Source organism: Lithobates pipiens, unplaced genomic scaffold, assembly GCF_037356315.1.
Source record: "Lithobates pipiens isolate NorthernLeopardFrog02 unplaced genomic scaffold, aLitPip1_a1.2 Scaffold_16, whole genome shotgun sequence".
In the NCBI taxonomy this organism is placed as follows: Eukaryota; Metazoa; Chordata; class Amphibia; order Anura; family Ranidae; genus Lithobates; species Lithobates pipiens.
In genome coordinates, this window is record NW_027507748.1 from 365782057 (window position 1) to 365806391 (window position 24335).

Genomic DNA, 24335 nt, shown 5'->3' on the forward strand with positions numbered 1-24335 from the left:
TGCACCCATCTATCCTGTGAATAACTTCCCTTCCTGTCCTTTGTCTACACTCACTTTTCCATGGTATCTATGGAGGCGCCCATGGTTGGCACACATGCTGAAATTTAGATGTATCTGCTTTTGTTCCTCTTCATAATATGGTGGATTAATGGGACTAGCAGTTTACAAAGGAGAAATAACATGGTATATGACTCACTAGGAAGTGACAAGTACATTACTGGCAAGATCATCTGGTATTTCTGCACTGTAATCTAATGTAGCCACCACATCTGGACTGGTAATATATTAACAATTTGGATACACTTTTTAATTGACACTTTGAGATACATTGTCTTCTCTTTGTGGCAGGTCAGTTTTTGGTGGGCTAATTTCAGTATACAAGAACATAGTTGCTATATGTGGTGGGTAAATTGGTTAGCATTATAGTCCATGAAAGACAAATAAGGGAGCAACCTTCAAGAATAGGACCCAGAGGATCCCCGAATTGGGGTTCAGAGGATGTAATGATATACAACAAACCTTCCTCCATCCATAGGCCTTGTCCTGCTAGTTACCAAGCTGGCACACTACATCATGTGCAGTGCAGTAAGAAAGCAGGGAGGGGGTTGTAGAGGAGTCCTCCACCCACCTTGTTTTTGTCGATGGGGGAACTTGTTAGTTCAGTGGGCTTAATATAACAAAATGGTCATCATGTTATTCTAAGGGATAAAATTGTATTTTTTTAATAAATATGTTATACTTACCTGCTCTATGTAGGGGTTTTGCACAGAGCAGCCCTGATCCTTCTCTTTTGGGGTCTTCTCCCTGTGCTCCTTGACCCTCCCCCCACAATAGTAAGCCATGGACCATCATTCAATCCAGCGCCGTGCACGTCTGCTGCTCTTCTCTCCCCTCACTAATGGGTCTCGCTGGCTTTGCTGGGGGATCGGGAGTTGTTGGCTCCCGGTGCTGTCAATCAAAGCCAGTGATGAGGGGATGGGGCCGAGTCCCGCTGTCTGTGTCAGTGGTGGCACTGGACAGAGGGGAGGGGCCAGGGGTGCCAGCGGGGGACCCAAAAAGAGGTTTGCGGCCACTCTGTGCAATTCCATTGCACAGAGCAGGTAATAAAGGCATGGGTTTTTTTGTTTTGTTTTTTTAATTTACCATTACAAGCACTTTGTATAGAATGCATTAATTGCAAAAAATAAACCGCTGAACCCCCCCCCCCCCCCCCCCCCCCCCCAAAAAAAACCTTCAGGACAAAGGCATAATGGGCTGGTATGCTCATTATGAAATATCTTAAAATGAAGCTGTTGCAGCAGTCCCTGCACACCGCTGTCACGGCCAACATCTTTCCAGGAGCTTCTCCCGGGTTTGCGGGCTCAGGTGCTGTGATTAGCCAAAGCTGTGATGACATCACTCCTGCACATGAGTGCGGAGCCGCCGTTCACGGCACGAGCTTGGAAGGAATGGCAGACGTGAACCGTTCCTTCAGAATGATGTCACTGGCTGCATGCACTGGAAATATCTCCTAAACTGTACATAGGTAAAAGTTTGCAGAGGAAGTATACTACTTCTTTAAAATGCTAGACACTCAGGCTGTATTCACACCTAAGTGTTTTCAGCTCGTGAAACGCTATTAAAAAAAAGAGCATAAAATGTACAGGCCCAGCATCAGTGACAATAAATATGGCCTCAGGGGATTGTGGTCGATAGAAGTAGTGCCCCTATATTAGTAGGAGGAATAGTATTCCATCATTGGTATCGGTGGGAGATCTAGTGCCCCATTGTTGGTGTTAGTGAGAGGAATAGTGTGCCAAGGGCTGGATTAAGTCTAGCAAAGTGCCACATCTGGATCTGGGGCTGCAGTTTGGAGACCCCTGCTATTGAGGGATGTGCTTTGTTCATATTTCATGTGTGAGGTTTACAATCACTTTAAGCCAGAATTCCACTAACACTATCCTCTCCCAAGACTGGCAATGGTGTCTCCATTGCTCCTCCATCCGGAGTGGGGACACCATAGACAGGAATTTGTTAGTTGCCGGATCAGTAGGTGAAAATGAAAGGGTAAAAAGAAAACTAATGCAGCCACATGTGATAATTGGTAAGCTGCAGTGTTCTCATGTTTGGTGGTTTAGTAGCCCCTGACTGTGTTTGCAGTGTGCAGGAAGAATGGTGTGTGGGCTGATTGTGGAGGATTCCAGACATTCCTGGAGTAGGGATCGGAGCTGTTTCCTCTACACTCCTGTCTAGTGAGGCGTGTTATTTCAGCTGCATGGATGTCTGTACACACATGGCAGCGATGTGTCCATCCTGTGCCCCCAGATCGGAGATTGTAAAGTGTGTGCCGAGCTCTGCACACAATGGGCTGACACCTGCTGCTGCTGTTCCCTGGATGATTATTAGGGGGTCTGCCATCCATCGCCGTGCAGCCAGTGCCAGCCAGAGGCGGCGATCGTCGCTGTTCGAGGCGGTGTCAATGGTGAAGGCGGTGCTGGGTGGTGGAGGCGGTGCCCGGGGAAGTGGGGGGCTCCTCTCATCCCGATTCCCGCAGACTTTATTCTTCCAGCGCCGTGTACACATCCATCCTGGTGGGGGGGAAGATCCTGACAATCGCTGACATCTGGGAGGAAGAATCTGCACGTCGCCCTCCTCGGATCGCCCCCACCACCTCCCCCAGTCTCTCTGCCGCCGATCAAGCTCTTTGTTCGCAGAAGTTTTTTTTTTTTCCTCTCGCTTCAATCAAGCGGCTGAAGGAGCTGATCACCGGGAGAGGGGACATCGGCGGCTATCTTCTACACAGCGCCAGACAAAGCCCGATCGCAGAGAGTTGGAGGGGTGACAGGAGCGATCGGTCCTCTGTCACCGTGTGTGTGCACAAAGAGGCTGGGAGAAAGACTGCGATTGGGGTCCTCTGTGCTGGGAGAGTGCCTCCAGCCAGCACACAATGCCATGATGTGCCTCTCACAGGAAGCGGCCGACTTTACCCCTATTAAAGAACTTCCTGTGTGTGAACTTCCAGGAATATCCGCTCACAGGCTCATTTCAAATCATAACACCCCCATTCCTGGGCTCCCTGCTGGACCAGGGCTGGCTCACACAGGCAGCACAGCACCATGGCTCAGCTTCCAGCCATCACCTCTGCCAATGGTTATCATCTGAGGGCCACACGGGCCTCTCCTTACTGGATTCATCCCAGATAACGCTTTGGATTGTATTTTTGTTTCTCTTTTTTTTTTTTGGGACTCTTTGCCCTTCACTATGGTCTCCTGCTGCACTTGATACTTTTATACATTTCTATCTACTTGTGTACAGAGATGCTGCCACCATGGATTACAAAATCTTGACTATCAGTCAATATATTTTATGGATATAAATCGAAGACTGATACTTCGATAAAAACTGGGTGCATACGATGGGGAAACCACTTAGCCGCCCAGACTGTTTGCGCCAAAACCCATCATGTTTGGGGAAAGGAGAGGAGGAGGACGGTTATATCGAGGACTGCTATGTTCCTCAGAGGTCTATCTATGATACCATGAGGATAAATGAGCAGATTGACCAGGGCTGCAAGCTTAGTCAGCCCTCCAAGACTACCATAGACAGAACAGAAATAGGCACTTTATCAAGTAATGGTACCCTGGGAACATCCAATCCCCCTGATGCCAAATCCTTGGAAACAAAAAAGTTAGACGAGCGAGTCATTTTTGATGCACTTAAACTGAGCAACGATACCCTGAAGTCCGCACCTGTGCCACCACGCCGAAGGCCAAATCCCGACCGAAAGGAAAATGTTAACCGCAGGTCCTGGAAAGCCTTTATGCCACCAAATTTCCCTGACTTTTCAGAACGTATAGAAGCTTCTTTAAGTGAGGTATCAGAGGCAGGCACCTCAAACCATTCCCTGCATGACAAAACCGAGTTCAGCCAGCTGCTACCTGACAGCACCAAACACTCTTCTTGCGAACAAACCGGATCCGTGTCATCCACATCTGACCAGAGCAGAATTCCACCACTCTCTTCTGCTGTGTCTGCAAACCAGAGCCTGGAACATACCTCAGACTCCCGATGCCAGCATGTTCAGAGTTTTGATTATTACAATGACAGCGAGTATGAAAATGATCCATTGCTAGCGCAAGAAAATGCAACTAGTCTAAGCACTCGTTCAAAACCTGGGCATAGCTTCCCTAGTGCCACCTGGCCAAGGGCATTAAAGAGCTTTATCAAGGGAAGTGTGAGCGATAGTCATCATAAAGCCAGTGAAATGGTTTATGAGGAATGCATCATTGAAACTCTGCCTCTGTCCCCATGTTTAAGCGATGAAGTGTTGGATGAATCCTCCGATTTTCTTATTGTGCCAAATTTGAGACAGAAAACTGAATCAGAACTGAAGTTTGAGGAGGATGAACGGAAAATACTCATGGAAGCAGAAGAGGAGTGGGAAGACACAAAGCAGGAAGGTGCTTGTTCTTCTATGGTAACAGACGGTGCCAGGAATATGTTGTTGGGCAAAGCGAAGGAAATGAGCCCCGTTATTTCTGATAACAGTTTGCCAGATATAAAAGGCTTGACTAGCAATATTGATTCTCTCTCAGCCTTTCTTGATGATAAAATATCTTCAGAGTCTAGTCACTGGCCTGTTTCAGAAGAATCAAACCACGAGTACAGCTGTTACTCAGCTGTTAGTGCTGCAAAAATGGCAAGGCGGCGCTACCATAAACTGGGCAGCTACAGTGATTCAGACACCGACTCTGACCAGTTGTTCCTGGATCTGGAGCAACAGTGTCTGACAGAAGATGAGGAATCTTCTGAGCTTCAGGAATCCGTTTCAGGGCTGGAGGAAAACAATGTAAATCCCATGAATGTACCACATACAATGTCTAGTAATTTGCACAAAACTACTCAGGACAGGGATAGTCCGGAGCTAGATAGAGTAGAAGAGAACTCTTCCCTAACCAAGGATGAATGTATGACCTTTGTTCTCAACAGTAGTGATCAGTCAGAAGTTGATTGCGTTGGTGAGACGGTTTCCATTGTAGCTGACGTGCCTGTCACAGAAACACAGGACTTTATAACAGATTGTAAAGAAGTGGAAGTAAACACTTGTCCAGCTAATGTAACAGATCAGTGTTCTGTCAATAATCCAGAGGAAGTAGTGACCTCTGCCGACACAGATCAGGAAGGGACAAATACTTGTGGGAATTTGCCGGACCATTTTGCATCACTGCTGGAAACATCCCTTTCTCAACCTTTATCTAGTAGTAATGAATGTAAACCAAGCACTGAATTTTCAGAACCGGAGTTACATTCCCAGGATGCAATTGATTTCCCTTCAAAAGGAGGGAAAGAGGAGTCATCAGAGCCCCTTCTACAAGTTTATTACACCGACTCGCACTCACCTGTATGTGACACAGAACGGGATTCATGTTTGGGCAGCTCAGAGCAGCCAGATGAATCTTGGACCTGTGAAGCATCCTTTCAGAGCACCGATTTGATCTCTGCAGATTCCTGTGATGACGTTTCAGATGGTGGGGAAATGGTCATCTCTAGCACAGAAGGGAGTAATATACTTCCAGATGTAGCAAAAAGTGAAACGTGTATGTGCAGTATGCAGACTTTCACTTCTGAAGAAAAACTACAAGAATTAGAAAAGGATAGCGACATAGCGGGGGTTGTTGATGAAGCCGTTTATGAAAACTGTTCTGAGCACTATTTACTTGTTGACAGTGGTATTACACATAAAGAGATTAGCATGACAGAACTAGAGGCACCAGCTACAGGGGACTCGGATATAGTTACCGTCTGTGATGCTCTAGATAAGTCAACTGTGGTTACCACTTGTTTAGAGGTAAATATTCAGGAATCTTCAGGTACTGAGACAGTTGAGGATTTTCCCTTGGAGCCTGGCTTGATGGAAACTCAAAGGGATTGTTCTCAGACAAATGAAACTCCAACATGTGAAGGGGCAGGTTGTCCACCTTATGATATAAATGAATCACAGTTGTTTGTTTTTACAAATTGCCCATCTGCCTTATCACATGATGCCATTTCTGAAATTCAGAATTCGGAAACATTAATTGGTCTTAATCCAAGCTTGGATTCTGGTACTTTGGGGCAGGCAGATGAACATGATTGCTTTGCTGGGGCTGAAAGTGCCTCCAATCTGGCTTTAGGTGACAGTTCCTTAAGAAGTTGTGGAGACACTGAAGACTCTCTAGTTGTAGCTTCCCAGGACTTCCTTCCATCTGATACTGAGCATCAGGTCAATATGCCTTGCTTGGATCTTCATGCATCCCATGAAGATTGCTCTGAGTACAGTACAGCATCTGAAAGTACCCCCGACTCCATGTCACCTATACATTATGCAGATTCACAAAATGAGGAGTTTGTACAGCCAGGTGAAAATTACTGCATGGACACCAGCTGCAAAACACAGGCCGATGAAAATCTGTGTGATTCTGAGGCTGCGACAGAGGCACAAATTTTCCTTCTTTCAGATCAGAACAACACCCACCTAGAGCTTGCATCTGAAGGACCATGTGCATGCGCTCAGCTGTCAGAAGTGAGTGACAGCTGCTCTGTGTCTGTAAATACAACAGACAATGGTCTGCAACCAGCAAAAGGAGGGGGTTTCCAGGCTGTGGGCTACTTGTCTGAAGATGCCACCTGTACAGATGCCACCTCTTCACAAGTTTGTGTGGATTCAAGCCCTTTGTCTTATGGCTCATCAGATGAAACTGCTTCAGATAAAGAGGTAACAAACCTATACCTAACTTGTGTTTTTACAGATATTTTATAGGTGTCAAAGTGTTCATTTATGCTGCTACTAACATCACACTGACACCAAGTACATTTTACAAATATGAATGTTTTTAGGTTTGTGTTTTTGCAGCACTTTTATGTACATATTTTAGTCCTGTAGAAATCCCAGCGGGCGGGTAGTAAATGCAGATGTTACAGGGGCTCCCCAAATGTTAAACTTTTTCATTCAAAGGCATAAGATGTGTCACATGGTTCCTTAAAAGAGCTTTGTGAGTACCAGATATGCCTTTGAATTCTACTTTTTCCATCCCTGCATTACTAAATAATTAAGACTCATGTGTGAGATTATCAGAATGGTCATTAAATAAATCTAAATAATTTGTGGCTGTGGGACAGTCACTACAGCCCCTGGCAATGGCATTGTGATACAGGACCCATATGTGTCATGCAGTGATCCATGCTACAGTGGTTGAAAACTTCAGATATGAAATATGAACACTGCATATCCCCCTATAGTGTGTGCTTGTCTCAAATGAAAGCACTAAGTGTTATTTCTGTCTGCTGCTTTATTCCTCTGTGATCAGCGTGAATCACTTCTGCCAATTTTTCCTGACACCAAGAGAAAAAAAGGTGACAGGAAAAGGGATCTCGAGCTGATTGACAGCCTCGGCTCTGTTCCTGTGTGCTATGTGGAGGTGGATGTCCCTTCCCTCCAGTCAGTTCTCTCCTCACTGAGCTCTGCAGAGTGTAAAATCAGCTTTCCGCTCCCTTTTTTCTGAGCTCTCTGATAAGCTTTATAAATTCTGGACTTTGCTGGATGTAGATACGAGAAGACTGCAGATAAACCAATATAACTTGGGTAACATTTACAAAGTTTCAGTGGGCTGGCAATTAAAGGTTGGTTTAGATGGCCCGTGACAACCTTTGCAGCTTTACCAGCTCAAACTATCTCCAGCATTGTAATATAAAAGGGGATTGATCTTGTTGAAGGCTTAGTGCCCAAAGTTTATCAATTGCCTGAACCTCCAAGAAATGGATAGGACCCACTGATTACATAACGGCAGAGATGACTACATTCCTGATTAGCATACAGTTTGTTCACCCAATGGTTAATTATAGATCACTAGTGCACAGTGCTTTTCATAGCATGATGTAGGCGGAGAGCTCCAGCACATCAAGTACAGAATAATCTGCTGCTCCAAGAATGTCTAGGAGCAAGATAACTGTTGTATTTAAACAATATAGATAATTCTGTTGGCAATTGTCCTTCTCATCAATAAGCATGCAGTAAAAAAACAGCTTGCCATTTTGGATTTATGGAATAACAGAACATGCATTTGAGCTAAAAAAGGAGGTCCACAAGACTGTCATTTCAATCCATTGTTCTAAAAAGTACTGTGTGGTAATGCAGAAATGTAACTTCTATCAATATTTCTTCTAGTAAAGGATTTTCCTTTCCTGTAACCAAGGTCAAGTACCTCATATGTAGTGAATAAACAAATCTGAATTCTTTACACTTCCTCACTGAATGACAAGCTAGTTGCTAAATACAAAGCTAACCTATCCGAAGTGCAGATCTGTGTACATAGCACTCAGTTTATGTAATCTTAGTTGTTTAAATGTTCTTTTGCTTCTGCTCCAGGCCATGGTTCCCTGCACTGCTGTGTTCCACAATATTGCTTGCCTCTGTTACCTTTAATGGAAATGAGTTAAACGTTTTAGTGCTCTTATATTTCATGACTGTTCCTGCTTTTTAAATGATATGCTGGTAGCTTTCTCACTCTCACTGTTTGTAACTCATCATTGGTGTGAGCTATTGTTTACCATTCCTAAAGCTAAAAGCGTATCCAAACAAAAGAAGAATATTTCAGCTCATCGGTCCTCAGATTTGATGGCTGCATTTTTTTTTAAACTTTAGTCGGCTTTTATTTTCACCTGGTGATTCTACTAGTGACATACGAAGGCTGCAGTCACACTTTGCTTTACTGTTATCTATTCCAAAGCGCACTAAAATTGCAGCAAAGAATGCATAATGCGGTTTTGAGTGCCATTCATTCTTATGGCTCGGATCACACTGGTATGACATGACGGTTATATGACTGTGGATCCCTGTGACTTGAAGTCTGACTTCAATGAACAGAATCTGACTTTGATCCAGACAGTACCAGCCTCTTTGAGTCTGGTATGAATCTTCAGAGGAAACTCCATGGCAAAAAAAAAATCCATACCAGACCCTTATCTGAGGGTGGTGGGGACGAGCGTGCCATACCAGGCCACATGCCCTCAACATGGGGGGTGGGTGCTTTGTGGCAGGGCCCCCTCCCCCCAAAAGCACCTTGTCCCCATGTTGATTTGGACAAGGGCCTCTTTCTGACAATCCTGGCCGGTGGTTGTTGGGGTCTGTGGACGGGGGAGGGCTTATCGGAATCTGGAAGCCCCCTTTCACAAGTGGGCCCCAAAATCCTGCCCCCCCCACCCTATGTGTGTACCCCGTACCTATTCACATAGGGTGGGGTCCAGGATCCTGGGGCCCCCTTGTTAAAGGGGGCTTCCAGATTCTGATACGCACCCTCGCCTGCAGCCCCCGAAACCACTAGCCAGGGTTGTTGGGAAGAGACCCTTGTCTCCATCAACATGGTGACAAGGTGCTTTTGGGGGGGGTGGCCACCCCACCACCAAAGCACCCACCCCCTCATGTTGAGGATATGTAGCCTAGTATGGTTCGGGGGGGGGGGGGGGGACACTTGCTTGTCCCCACTCCCTATCCTGACCTACCAGGCTGCTTACCTGGATAAGGGTCGGGTATGGATTTGGGGGGACCCCAGCGCCATTTTTTGGGCTTGGGGATTCCCCTTAAAATCGATACCAGATCTTGGCTTGCTGTCACTACAGGCAGCAGATTGGGGGGGGACGCTGCAACATTGGGAACATGTTACACCCAAAAAATGGGCCAAACATGTTCCCAAAGGTGAACTTATCCTTTAATGGCACCCTAAACATTGTGCAATTTGCCACAATTGACAGTGCAAAGCTAGTCACCCAAAAAGGTTCAGGGGCTTCTTTGGCGTGTTTGTCCTTGTATAGGGCCATTCTATGTGCGACCCACGGAAATTTGGAAATTGTGAGCGGGAACAACGGTTCCCACTAGGTGATGTATGAATGGGAGCAAAGCGGATTTCCAGGTATGGATATTTTGCATAGTTACATTGGTCCAAGCTGGATCAATGTAACTATGTTTATACAATAGCTGGTCTATTCCCTTGCAAGCTGGAAATCACTATAGTAGGCACATGCTTCCAGGTCCCATGCTGAGTGGCTGCCCGGTTTCTTACAGAATACAGGTGGTCACCTGGTTGACACAGGCTCCGATCAGAAAACGCTTTGCGTTTTCTTAATGATTGCACAGCGTTCTGTGAATGGATGAAGTAAAGAAGCAAGGCGGTGACATCACACACTCTACCTTGTCCAATCAGAGAATGCTTTCATCCCTGTCCAGCCGCAGCCTGCCATAGACCTTGACATGATATGATGTGAATAAGCCCTATACGCTTCTTTTCCTTTTATTTTATTTTTTATGTGTGGCTGAAACTCTTGCAGGAAAATTAACCATAAATGCAGAAAGTGGTTTAAAAAAATGCAAAGATGTGAACTGTCCCAAAAACAGGAATGAGCTATGGTGACCATTGTGCCCTGTGTTTTAGGCTTTAGTTAGTTGCTAGTTAACATAGGTTGTATTACAGGTGGGATGCAGACCCAACACTTTTAATGTGAGGAATGTAAGTTATTACAATCTTACATGCAAGTTTCAGGCATTACCTTACCTACATTCCCTTGTATTTGAAGATTGCATTCCTTCAAGTTTAATTTATCTGCATTGGTTAAAAAGGTTAAGCCCATTGCAGCTGGAGCTCATTATGGGTAGGGGATTAAATATTATCTAACATAGTAAAGAGATGCCACCAGACAGTTTTTATTTGTCACATGTGGTATAGCATTTTTTTAAAGATACCAAAGGACTCCTTCTTTATGTCTTTACTTTTGTGTTTGTTCATTTTGTACTAGTTGTCATTGATAATTCGGGAGGGTGTTTCTTGCTATCGACTTTTGTATACTATTAAGGACTGTTTGTACCAATAGATATTGTCACTGCTGTCTGAGGAAGGCATCTTTTGGTGGCTCCACAATGTTTCTTTCCCAATTTGACATATGACAAATAACTTGCTTTGAGCAAGCTGATGTGCTGATGGCACCTCCCTACTTGGTTGAGTTATAGTGCAGCAGCACCATACGTACATTTGTTGTGAGCACACATTTTAAGATGTTTTTGGGACTTTTCTGAGACTGTTTTCTTTTCCTCCATATTGGTGGACAACACAAACCTTGACACACACAGATTTCACTGTTTTTTTTTAACCACTTGCCGACCCGCCACAGTAATTATACTGCGTTGGAGCAGCACAATCATGTACATGTGCATTATTGTGCCTGCTTTGGGTTAGGGATACGGACTGCGCCCCTACTCCAGACACAGTGGATTACAGTTACCAGTAATCAGTAACCGGGTATCATGTGATCGCTATGATTAGTCATAGTAATCACATAACAATGTAAACAACCTGTCATGAATGTTTTTCCATTCATAAGCAGCTTTTCTTCCTGTTGTGATCTGTGATTGACCCACAGCAATCACATAGTACCCGGCTACCTGTACAATGTGATTAGCTGTAGTCAATAACCGATCACAACCAAAAGAAAGCTGGGTAACCCATTTATGACGGCTAAAACTATGGCTTATACAGTGATCTTCACAGTATAAGCAATGACCATGTAAAAAAAAAAAAAAAAAAAAAAGTTTTCTTCTTCTTTTTTTTTTTTTTTTTTTTTTATAACATTTCTTCACACGTTACAGAATGTTACCAGTCAGTATACCTGATCACTACCATACCATACCTACCATTCATATGATTATGATGGTACTGCACTGATGACAGTATATAAAAAATTGTATTGAATTTCTTAATTCAAAAAATTTCCCAAAAACTCGCCATGACTTTTACTGTCTCCTTTCCAAATAGGGGTCATTTTGGGGGGTATTTGCGCTATCCTGGCATTTTAAAGGCCTCCAGAAATTAGGTCATCAGTACATCAGGATTGATCAATTTTAAAATATTTATCCGATATCTTGTAGATGCTATAACACTTTTACACAAACCAATTAATATACACTTATTGGGATTTTTTTTACCAAAGACATGTAGCAGAATACATTTTGGCATATTTTTATCAAGAAACTTGATTTTATCAGATTTGTTTTATAATAGACCGTATAAAATATTTTTCACTTGTATATCATGATCACATAATCAAATACCAGCAAGAGAAAGCTCTATTTTTGTGGAAAAAATATATATAAATGTAATTTGCATACAGTGTTGCGCGACAACGCAATTGCCAGTTAAAGTAGCACAGTGCTGAATAGCAAAAAATGGCCTGGTCATGGAAGTAGTTAAAATAGCCTTACCAGGTCTCATATAAGTATCCGATAATCACTAATGGGTTAATTTCTTCACCCGTCTTGGGTTGAGATCACCACCCAATCACTTTTTTCTGTTGATTCTGTAAATAACAATTCAATTCTAAAATATTTTTTATCATACATGCTGCTTATGGCATTCTGGAATTCTGTCCACATACATGTACAATAGCAAGACTATAAACTAGCAAGTACAAATTTTCTATCGGATGCCTGTAGTGTCACTACAAAGCTTCCAAGCTCTGCATGTCCTATAAATAACATGTGCATTTGTTGGTTTTCTGTGTGACAGGCGCTTTGTGACTCATTGTATCATGGTGGGGGGGGGCATGAAGGTTCCCTGTGGAATGGCTCACATATTGGTCAGAGAAGAGAGGCATGCCATTGTAGGCTGATTAATTATATAAATAGTAGCTTGTGTTGAAATAAAAAGCATTCATTAAAAAGTGAACATTGTCTGGCATTCTCTTTTCCTTTTGAAATGTTACATTCAGACAATGACAGCAAATTTTCTTTGCTGCAGGGGGAAGTCTCACAGGATTTGCTTTGCCGGGTCCTTGAGATTAACCTACTGTACACTTTCAGGACTGTGTCCTGTCCATGTCACAATTCATAATGAAGAAGACAAGAGTTTTTGGGTGATGCATCTAGAGCAGTGATGGTCCACTTGAAAGTTGGAGGGCCTCAGGTACGGCCCTCAACACTTCTGGAGGGCTGCACAATGGTAGAGCATTTTAGCACTTCACCGCTTAGAGTTCTGCATTATTTCCCAATGCACATTAAAAAAGTTGGAGTACAATAACCCCCAGCTTTGTTGTCAGTGGACACAACTCTCAACACTGGTGTCAGTGGATGTCGTAATAACCCCCCAACATTGCTGCCAGTGCATGTAATAATAGCTCTGAACATTGTTGTCAGTGAAGGCCTTAACACCAGGATTGGTGTCAGTGGATGCAGCAATAACACCCAACATTGGTGTTGGCAGATACAATAACAGCCCCCACGCTAATGTCAGTGACTGCAATAATAGCCCCCAGCACTGGTGTTAGAACTATTAACCCTGGAATAATTAACTCCAACATTGGTGACAGCAGATGCAATATTAACCCCCAACATTGGTGTCAGCGGATGCAATAATAACCCCAAGATTGTTGTCAGTGGATGCGTTAATAACGCCCAATATTGATGTAGCAGATGTAATAACAGCCCCCAACACTACTGTCAGTGACTGCAATAATAGCCCCAGCATTTCCCCCCCCCCCCCTGCATTGTTAGTCATGGCATGGAATGTTAACCAACTCCCCCCCCCCATTCCTCCATTCTGCATTAGTGACTATTGGTCCCATTGACTATCTATTCACACCTCCCCTCACCTCGCTTTCCCTCCAGGCCAGGGCTTTTCTTGTACTGTGGGCAGAGAATACAGCATCTTTCTTTCACTGTAGGTGCTGGAGCTGCCACTCACCTGACGATGTGGTGCCCAGCAGCCCACAGGCCACATATTGGGCATCGGGATCTAGAGACATTTACTTTATGCTGCTTTTATACCATTTAGTATGTTTTTCATCCATTGCAAGCCTTCATCCACCTTGTGAATGTCCTTGGCTACAGAAATCCATGTTCACTATTAAGTATCGATTCTCTGAAAATAATCTAAAGGTGTTTGTGTGCCTTGAAAAAAAAAAAAAAAAAAACCGGGCTAAGCAGTGAACTTTTCACTCAGATGTAAAAATAAATGAAGGCTATACCGTTCACTACCTACACTGGTCTTGGAGGAATCATTCTCGCTGGCTATAGTATTCTGAAAGCCACTGCTCTTTGCTCTTGGAACACCTGAACAGTAACTGCACCTGATTTGCCGCAGCCACAGAATGTCCAAGAATTTCCCCTCTGGCTCCTTTGACTTTCAGATTGAAGTTTGTTGGTCTGGATGCTGCCAACAGGGCTGTTCACCAATGTTGTCCAATTCAGCAGAAATAAACGGGAGCAGTGTCTGGCTACTCAAAGTGGTGGGCATAGCGGAGAAAACCTCTGAATGACAAAAGTTCATCACACAGAGGTGTGTTGTGTTTTACAAGTGGGCTGAGTTAGGCAAAAAAAAAAATGCGTATTCTGGCAGAACATTATGCAGACAAGGACAGGCAGAACTTTCACTGGCTAACGTTTTCTGTGAACAACCTGCCTGGAGGGTCCTTTTTTGGAGAAGAGAAATCCAGTTATTTTTTTGTTCCATACAATGGCACTGTTTCTGTCTTCGGGATTGAAGTAGACATAAATCTTGTTCTGAAAATATCTTTCCTGTGTGTTCCTCTCATGATGTCATCCTTGCTGTCATCTGTGATCTGACCCTGCCTTTTAAACAATTCATTAAAGTGATATCATCCTTCTTTCAGTGAAAGATTAGCATGCAGTGCTGAGTGAGAGTGTGTGCTATGAAATAGCGATATTCGCTTTTTAGTTTGTTGCCAAGCATTTCTTCCTGTTAGGCTGAATTTACACTGAGTTGGGAAATGGGTGCATATTTCTATCCATTTTATGCACGTTTTGTCATGCTGATTTGTGTTTTTAGCACACTTGAAAATTGCCAGTAAACGCATAGACACATACAACACAATTGTTTATGTGACCTGTTCACACCGCAATGCTGCATTTGACCTCCATTGCATTAAAATGTATACATGTTGCATTTCAAGACAATACAGTGTTGCAGTAAGAACAATTGTTTTTAATGGGTCTATGCACTGACCTGCATTTTGCAAGTGCGTTAAAACACTCATGAAATGTATGGAAATATGCAGTATAGTGTTGGGCACCAGTTCATAAAAAGGATATCAGGGAACTGGAGAAAGTCCAGAAAAGGGCAACTAAACTGATAGGAGGCATGGAGGAACTCCGCTATGAGGAAAGATTAAAGGAACTGAATTTATTCCCTCTTGAGAAGAGACGATCAAGAGGGATATGATCAACATGTACAAATACATAAGTGGTCCATATAGTGAACTTGGTGTTAAGTTTTCACTTTAAAGCAGAGTTCGGCCCGCCCCGTTAAAAATTAAAAGCCAGCAGCTACAAATTCTGTAGCTGCTGAATTTTAATATTAGGACACACTTACCTGTCCTGGAGTCCAGCGATGTTGGCACACCTCGCCTAGTCGGGTGCTGCTGCTGTCATTGCGGGTAAGGGAACCCTGCAGTCTAGCTTTTCAGCTTCACGACCGAGTCCCTACTGCGCATTCACAAAGCACGCTGCACTCTCTCACTGGCCTGGCAGAAGGGGAGGGAGGAGGAGGTGGGCCAAGCTGCTGATTTAATTCTGCATTGATTGTATGCATTGATTGCTATGTAAAAAGTATTATGGTCATCTTCAACAAATACTTTGATAGATATTAACACGAGTGTCCTGTTTACAAAAGTGAGCATATCTAATAAAGTTTTTCTATACTAAATCTGGCGATTTTATATTGTAGCAATCTGTGAAGTGGCGCATGATCTATTTTCAGTAATATTTTAAATTAATGGCTTTTCTTTTTTTTTTACTCACTATCCCTGAAATTAAATCTGTTACATATAGAGAGATTATGGGGCTGCATTATATGAACTTGAACCAAGAAAAATAAAATAGTAGCTTGCCATTGCTTTGAACTTTCAAGCCTTAGTGCTTTTCCCAGTGGCAATAGAAATAGCCATTTATTGTCTACTGTATATTACCATCCTTTTCTTTTTTTTTTCTTTGCATAGTCTAGATAGTTTGAACCTACACCTCTATAAGACAGCCTGTATTTCTGATGTTTTTTCGGTGTTGCTGACAAATATTGCTATTGGAGAATTATTTTTTTTGCATTGTAACCATATCTGAGAGGACCATTCACAACTGCAATTCTTTGTCATTTAGTTTATTTTGTTTTCTTTTTAAGGTTTTCCAGAAGGAAAAGGTGGACTCTCTTCAGCTGAAGCTGCAACAAGTGAATGGCATTGGCCAGGGTCTGATTCAAAGTGCAGACAAAAACTCTGATGTGCATGGATTAGAACACGACACCGAAGAACTAAATGCAAGATGGAACACACTAAACAAGAAGGTGAGCATATATGTACTGTGTGCTTGTGGCATTGCTGTTGTGTGAATCAGCAGGTGGAAAATGAAAAGTGCAAGTAGCACATAATATTTCTCTTGTTCTGACAGCCGATCTTAGCAGAAGTAAAGTAGACCCCTTATATTGCACAGAGATGTGGTGGGAGGATTTAGATTTAATTTCCAGTGAGATAGACAGTGTGTGGGTGTAAGAGATGAGACCATCTGACTTGTACAGCTTGAAACTGCTTTTCCAAGCCAACTGTTAAATCACATTCATGTATGAAAAAATGCTAGACCCCTTTTTCACCCTCTACCTCATCAACTGTTATAAATAATATGTAATAAAATATTTTTATACAGGTGGCAGAGAGGGTGACACAGCTGCAGGAGGCCCTTCTGCATTGTGGGAAGTTCCAGGATGCTCTGGAACCTCTGCTTAGCTGGCTCACTGACACAGAAGACCTGATTGCCAACCAGAAACCACCATCTGCAGAGTACAAAGTGGTGAAAGCTCAAATCCAAGAGCAAAAGGTACATGACTAAATACTGTCAAACCTGCATACATAAAAAAAAAACTGCTGGGAATGTTTAGCAGCTATTACAGTTGATTAATTAAAAAATTGTTTGATTCCCATACTCACAGAAGAATTGAAGTCTGATTTGGCAGCAGAATCCACAACTTCTTATGGCACGAGAACATATAAGTAACTGTCAATTAGTAATGTGATTATCTCCTTTTTCTTTCCATTTAATAGCTCCTGCAGCATCTTTTGGAAGACCGAAGGGCTACTGTGGACATGATCCAGGCTGAAGGGGCAAGAATAGCAGAGGGAGCTGACCCTGCTGACAAGGAAAAGATAAGCCGTCAGCTAGAAACACTCAAGGAGAGGTGGTCTTCCCTGCTGCAAAAGGCACAAACAAGGTATAGTCAGTTACTTTGCAGATCTGCTCAGTACATATGCAGGTTACCTTTCTCTCTTTTCTCATATTGCGAGATAAGCCTGTTATGCAACCAAAAAAGCATAACCTAATTCTTTACTCTGGCTCCTTTTTTCTTCAAATTTTTGCATCAAAAATATAGTTAGTTTCGGTATATTTCGTTTTTACTATGATGTTCTGTATGTGGAAAGGTGGGCCCCCCAGTAGTTAAAGTGGTATTAAACCCAGAAGCAAACACTTATTATATTGCAGTTCACCAATTCTTAGATGTGATGGCTGTAGTTTTCCTTTTTAGGCTTTATTTGCTTTATTTTCTGGTGATCCAGCCAGTAAGTTAATTGTTTTTCAACAGAATAAGCTTGCCGTAACTGCAGTGTGCACTGGAGTTTGGCTTAAATTTGTTAGTGTATCTAAATTTTCTAGTACAGCTTCAACTCCCCTCCCTCCAAATTCACAATGCTGCTGTTCAAAGGTGCTCCATGTGCTCCTTCATCCAGAGTGGAAGCACTCTTGATACAGGAGATGTGTTACTGGCTAGATCACCAGGTGAAAACAAAGGGAAAAAAGCCTTGAATTAGAAAACGAATACAGGCATCATATTGCCACCTTGATGCTTCCAAAGGGGGGGGGGGGGATGCTAGCCCATAGTGAAGTCCAAAATATGAGTTTTGCTACCTCCTGTATGTTAGAGATTGTAAAGTATTTGTTTTAAAATAGAAAATATAGTATACGTGCCTGCTCTATGCAATTGAATTGCAGAGTGGCTCCAATCATCATCTTCTCAGGTCCTCCGCCAGCTCTCTTGGCTCTTCCTTTTCTGGGTGTGCGGCTTCCTATTGTGGCACACTTATGGGCTTTATCCTGAGTTGCGCTGCATGCATCCATAGACACAAACTGCATGGCTCGGCTTAGCCTCTTGCTTATTCATCACATAATTTTACTAACAGCAGCGGAAGCCATTGGCTCCCACTGCCTCAGCAAAGCCTGTGAGCGCAGGGAAAGCTGCTACACGCGGGCACAGCGCTGGATCGAGTGAGGGCTCGGGAAGGGAAAGTAGTAATGAGGGGGTGGAACTGATGCCTAAACATTTTTTATATTAATGTGGGAAATGCATTAAGGTAAAAGGTGTTTAGGATTTAGAACCACTTTAAGTTCATTTAAATTGATATATAATCTTTTTGACATTTTCTGAATTAACAAGCTGTTAGTCTTAGATAATGAAGTCTCTAACATGGTTTTATCACCTATTGATCCCGTCATTAGGTCCAATATTTTTCCAATATTTTTATTTTTCCTTTAACAGGGTGACAATCTGCAGTGAAATCTCATAGAAGCCTTGTTTCCATGTGGACAAGGTAGTCTTAGTAACAACCAAACTCATATAATAAGCTTCATGGAAGTTTTTTTTTTATCCATTGGGCCTCATTTATGAGCAGCTCTGTCTGTGCTGAGAGCACACTGCCCAGAGTGCCTCCAGCACAGAGATGGGGCTCTCACCAAGAGTGCCAGGACTCATACTAAAGTCCCAGTGCCTGATCACCTGGTTGCTGTGATGGCCTTTGATTGTCCGTCACGGTTATCAGTCACTGTACAGCCCGCCCCTGTAATGTTTTTTCTCAATATAATATACATATAATATACACATAATATACACATAATATACACATAATATACACACACACTGATTTGGGGTTATATGTACAAGAGATGTAGCAGGATACATTCCCTAAACTTATGAAGAAAGATTATTTGTTTGCATAATTTTATAACAGAACCTTTTTTTTTTTTTCTCTAAATTTAGATTTTTCATTTATATAGCAACAAATGGAAAACCCAGCGGTGATTAAATATCACCAAAATATTTTTTTTTAAAATAAATTTAGTGTTGTGTTGCATGGCTGAGCAATTGCCAGTTAGAGTAGTGCTGAATAGCAACACGTGTTCTGGTCATGAAGGGGGTAAATTCTTCAGGAGGTGGTAAGTGGTAAATAAAATATAAGAAAATAAAATCCCAACTCCAGCTGACTATTTCTAACCAGTTACAGAAAAAAAAAAGTTCTTTAGGAAATCGTGTTTCAACCATATGAAAAGAAGCTGACCATTGGCAGTGTTATATCGCTTGTCCCCTCTAACTTCTACTTTTGAAGTGATGGGATGAACAGGCAATAAAACTGTTTGAGGGGACTCATAAAAACAGCTGTGGCAATTCTATTGGTAGGGTTCATAATATATGTAATTTTGATTACATAATGCATGTAAGAAATGAATGAAGCTGTTACTAATCTTTTCAACTGAAAGCAATAATTATCTTTTGTTTTAATGAATATCTGCATTAAATCTTTCTCTAGGGTGTTAGATAAAAGCTTGTTGCCTTCCTGAAGAGCCCATTTACTCCTTAAAATGTGGTATGCGTTTTGGAAACACAAATATTGTGTTTTAATGCGTTTTTGTTGCGTTTTCTGGTTGCCTGACTCCCAGCCTTCACCCATAAAACATGGACTTGTGGCTTACAAAGCGGACCAAAAATGCAACTGTGATGTGTTTTTTGATGCGTTTCCCATTGATTTCAGTGAGACATTTGTTCTTTGGTGCACTTTCGAAACATGGCACCAAAGATGCAGCATGCAGGACTTTTTTAAACTCACTGCACCTGCAGCACACTGATGTTGCATAGTTAATCTGGTTGAAAAAAGACATCCATCCAGTTCAACTAACACAAAAAAAATAAATACACAGGCACGCAAATAGAAAACTTTTATATGCATAATCCTACCTACAGTTGATCCATTGGAAGGCAAAAGAAAACCCTGCAAAGCATGATCCAATTTTCTCCAGAGGGCTACATTATACTATGTATTTGGAAAGAATCCAGGCCTTTTTTTACTTGCCAACCAGCCAGCCCAGTTATACTGCGGCATGGCGGCTCTCCTAGTCAGGTGCAGTCCTTGTACCCTCTATATGAATGGTTGACTCCGCATTGCCCTGCCCAGGTTCTGTTCATGGGTGACTTCAACGCCACCTTATCAAGAGATTTGGATAGGCCCTCACTTTTACAAAGGTATGGAGATGGTTACATCCTCATGACAGAACTTACTCCTGTTTCTCTACCACCTTTAAGACCTCGTCACGTATAGGCACTTGGCATTTACAAATACAGCCCTCCTTAATGAGATCCAAGAGGCATGTTTTCTTCCTTCTGGCCTCCCAGATCATAATCCGCTGAAATTGACCATTAGAACCCCAAAAACACGCAATAGAGCCTTTTGGAGATTGCAACCTCATTGGATTACCCATGAGTCGGTTCAAGACAGACTCCCCTCTGAATTGAAGGAATACTTGGTGGAGTGCTGGAGTATTAATGCAAATTAATGTTTAGTCGACCTCCCCCAGAGGTGCCATGTAATGCATTCAAGGCTCACAGCAGGGGACAGTATATCTCTGCTGCGGCTGCTGTAAAGGCAAAGCACGGTGATGGGGTCTATTCACTGCAACAAAAGTTTGGGCTGGCTCTCCAAGTCTGAGAGGAATTTTCGGGTTGCAGACCACCCCCTGGAAGAAATCACACTTGCCATATACTGTCTTTCCCAACAGGTAAGGCCCGGGCCCTGATGGCTTAGCCATCGAATTCTATAGAGCTCACACCAAATTGCTTGCTCCAAGACTGGCCGAGTTGTTCACATTCTGTCTACTAACAGCCTCTTTAACCCCTCCATGAAAGAAGCCCATATCATCCTAATACCTCAGCCCAATAAGGATCCCAAGCTGTGCGCCTCATACAGACCAATTGCACTTCTCAATTGTGATCTGAAGATCCTTACCAAGTTATTTGCCACCAGACTGAACAAAGTTATAAAATCCCCTGTAGACCCAGATGAAACAGGCTTTATGCCAGGAAGGTCCACAGATATCAACATACACAGACTATTCTCCAATATCTATGCCCCCCACACAAATCAGGGCACTAGAACGATTGCCACCCTAGACATGGAAAAGGCATTTGATACTGTGGAATGGCCGTATTTATGGGAGGTGATGAGGAGCAAGGGATTCCCACTAAAATGTATTGTATGGGTACGCATGCTCTACACAGGCCCTCTGGCAAGCATAAGGCTTAACGGCTTGCTATCTGCCCCCTTTCCCCTGCATAGGGGTACCAGACAGGGATGCCCTCTCTCCTGGCCCTCTTTGCCCTAGCCATGGAACCCATCTCTGAAGCCCTCAAAATTTCATCTGAGAGTCGCAGCCTACAGGTAGGATGGTTGGAGGAGAGAATGCCTCTCTATGCCGATGACTTGCTGCTTTTCTTGAATGATGCTGGAGCCTCTCTGCAGGGTGCCCTCAGCATTATGAACACTTTATCAGCCTTCACGGGTGTACGGGTGAATTGGCACGAATCCCAACTGTTTCCGGTGGATGAGGGGGCTAGATCTTCCTCATCCCCATCTCTCCTGCTGCAGTGGGTGGACCACTTTACTTATTTGGGAATTGTGATATCCAGACATAGTAAGGACTTTGAGACTCAACCTGGATCCTGTACTAGCTGGGGATAAAACCAAATGAAAAGCATTGGGCAACCTTCCCCTCTCACTAACTGTGACGCATTAACTTCCTAAAAATGAAGGTCCTCCCCAAATTCACATACATTTTTAGGAACTCTCCTCAGTAGCTCTCCAAAAAACTCTTTAACTCCATTAAACGACTTTTCACGTCCTTTAGCTCGGGTTTAAAATCACCCAGATACAAATATACTACCTTGACTAGGCCGGTGGATGGGGGGTATTGGCTCTTCCTGACTGCTATAAGTATTTCCTGGCTGCCCAGCTACTGACTACCCACTAGTGGCTTCAACCTGATCTAACCTTTTCTGCTATAGTGCTGGAGGCAGCCATAGTCAAATCTCTGGAGGCCTTACAGGGGTTGTTGTTTAGGGGCAAGAAAACCGCTCCCCACCTCACTCCCTCCATGAGCACCACCATAAAAGCATGGAAAATGAGTGAAGCCCTGCAGACACCCCAGCATAATTTGTTTTCTCCACACACCCCATTGTGGCTGAACCCCAATCTCCCACATGTCTACACCATCCCAGACCCACAGGCTTGGGCCAAACACCAAATTGTGAAGCCAGAACATATCACTAACACTATGTTGTCTTCTTTCAATACTCTGAAATCAAAATTTAATGTACCCACACAAGCACATTTTAGATACCTCCAGATTGCTCATGCCTTCAGGTGGCAATTTCTGGGTCAACTGGTAACTTTGACATACTCAGAATTGGAATCTACCCTCTGAGTGAAAGACTTGGGGAAGCCCACATCTCAACTCTATGGCTACCTACTAGTGGCTGCTAGTCCTGAGCAACTGGATGAGGAGGACTGGAGGGAGATTTGTGATTATCCCCCCGGTCTCAGCCAGGGATAAGATGGCTTAATATAAAATTTTGCACAGAGCATACTATACACCTCACAGGTTCCACAGGATGTCTGCAGCACATTCCCCACTGTGTTGGAGATGTACGCACCATATCTTTTGGAGCTGCCCAGCAATACAACAATACTAGCAAGAGGTCTTTCAAGTGATTAAAAGTGTAACCAAGCTTCACATACCATGCAACCCAAGATATTGCTTGTTAGGTCTGGTTGAGCAACTGTCAGTGACCATGGCCTGGAGAATACTTATCAACCTATTACTGTTTTACACTCGCAAAGCCATCACAATGAATTGGAAGCATTCATCCCCTCCTGTCCAATTCTGGATGGGACTGATAAATGCAACTCTGCCCCTGTGTAAGGCCACTTATGCGAACAGGGGTTGCCCCAATAAATTGAATAAGGTTTGGGCATGTTGGCTCGATTATGCCACTACAGCAAGTGGGGATTAAGGCTACTCTAGTTAAAACATAGTCTCTGACCACTCACTTAGCTCCGATTTAAACATTTGTATCCTGATATCCCAGGTTTGAGCATAGCTAATCCTGAACTGAACCCTCTCCCCACACTGGGGTAGTAGCTTAGTAGATTGTTTTGTTTGGTTCTTGTGTTATATGCTGCTGTATGAGAATGTGACCTGGTGGTCTTGCCCTTGCGTGGGCTACAGCTGTATCCGATTATATAAAATGGTATCAATGGAAGATACCACCAACCCGTGCAGATGGAGACTTGTTAATTAACCACTTGCTTACTGGGCACTTAAACCCCCCTCAGTCCCAGACCAATTTTCACCTTTCAGCGCTGATGCACTTTGAATGACAATTGCGCGGGCATACAACACTGTACCCAAAGGAAATTTTTATCATTTTTTTTCCCACAAATAGAGCTTTCTTTTGGTGGTATTTAATTACAGCTGGGAGTTTTATTTTTTGCTAAACAAACAAAAAAAGTGGGCACTGCTGGGTGGCACTGTGGGCACTGCTGGGTGGCACTGTGGGCACTGCTGGGTGGCACTGACAGGGGGGGACACATTTTTTATTAATGTGGCAAAGCAGGGGGCAGGTGGGCACTGGCAGGGGGCAGGTGGGCACTGGCAGGGCTGGCTGTGATCGGGACTGATGTCCCGATCACGGCCGCCAGTGATCGGCTTTTTTTTTTCTCCTCGCGCTGACAGCTGACAGGAATAATAGCCGAATAATAGCCGATTACCGGCTCCGTTATATCACATGATCAGCTGTCATTGGCTGACAGCTGATCACGTGATAAGGGGTCGGGATCGACCCCTTGCACGGATCGGTGATCAGGCGAGTCTCGTAGACTCGCCGATCACAGAGCGCGCCGCGCGCGCCCCTCAGGGCGTAGACGTAGTCCCGGCAAAGGAGATCCGCGTTGTAGCCGTCATTCGGCTATAGCGCGGGTCTCAAGTGGTTAATAGGCGCGACACGTTGTGTTTGACATGTTGTGTACAGCTTTATGTGAAACTGAAAATTTAATGAAGATTTTTTAGAAAAATCAAGGGTCCCAACACTGAACCTTGGGGTATACCACTGAAAACCTTAGACCATTCAGACAAAGGATCATTAACCACTAATCTCTGAATAAAATCTTTTAGCCAGTTTTCT

The 24335-nt window shown here is 43.4% G+C and overlaps 1 protein-coding gene across 22 annotated transcripts in view; it reads left to right on the plus strand.

Annotated features, from left to right (window-relative positions):
* The window catches only part of MACF1 (microtubule actin crosslinking factor 1), a 416995-nt gene that overhangs the window by 322974 nt on the left and 69686 nt on the right, over positions 1 to 24335 (plus strand). For all 22 annotated transcript variants that reach the window (XM_077482044.1, XM_077482062.1, XM_077482048.1 and 19 more), the window contains 3 exons: positions 16188 to 16349; positions 16706 to 16876; positions 17101 to 17267. In XM_077482044.1, the coding sequence (XP_077338170.1) occupies positions 16188 to 16349; positions 16706 to 16876; positions 17101 to 17267 (500 nt within the window). The remainder of the gene's footprint in view (positions 1 to 16187; positions 16350 to 16705; positions 16877 to 17100; positions 17268 to 24335) is intronic.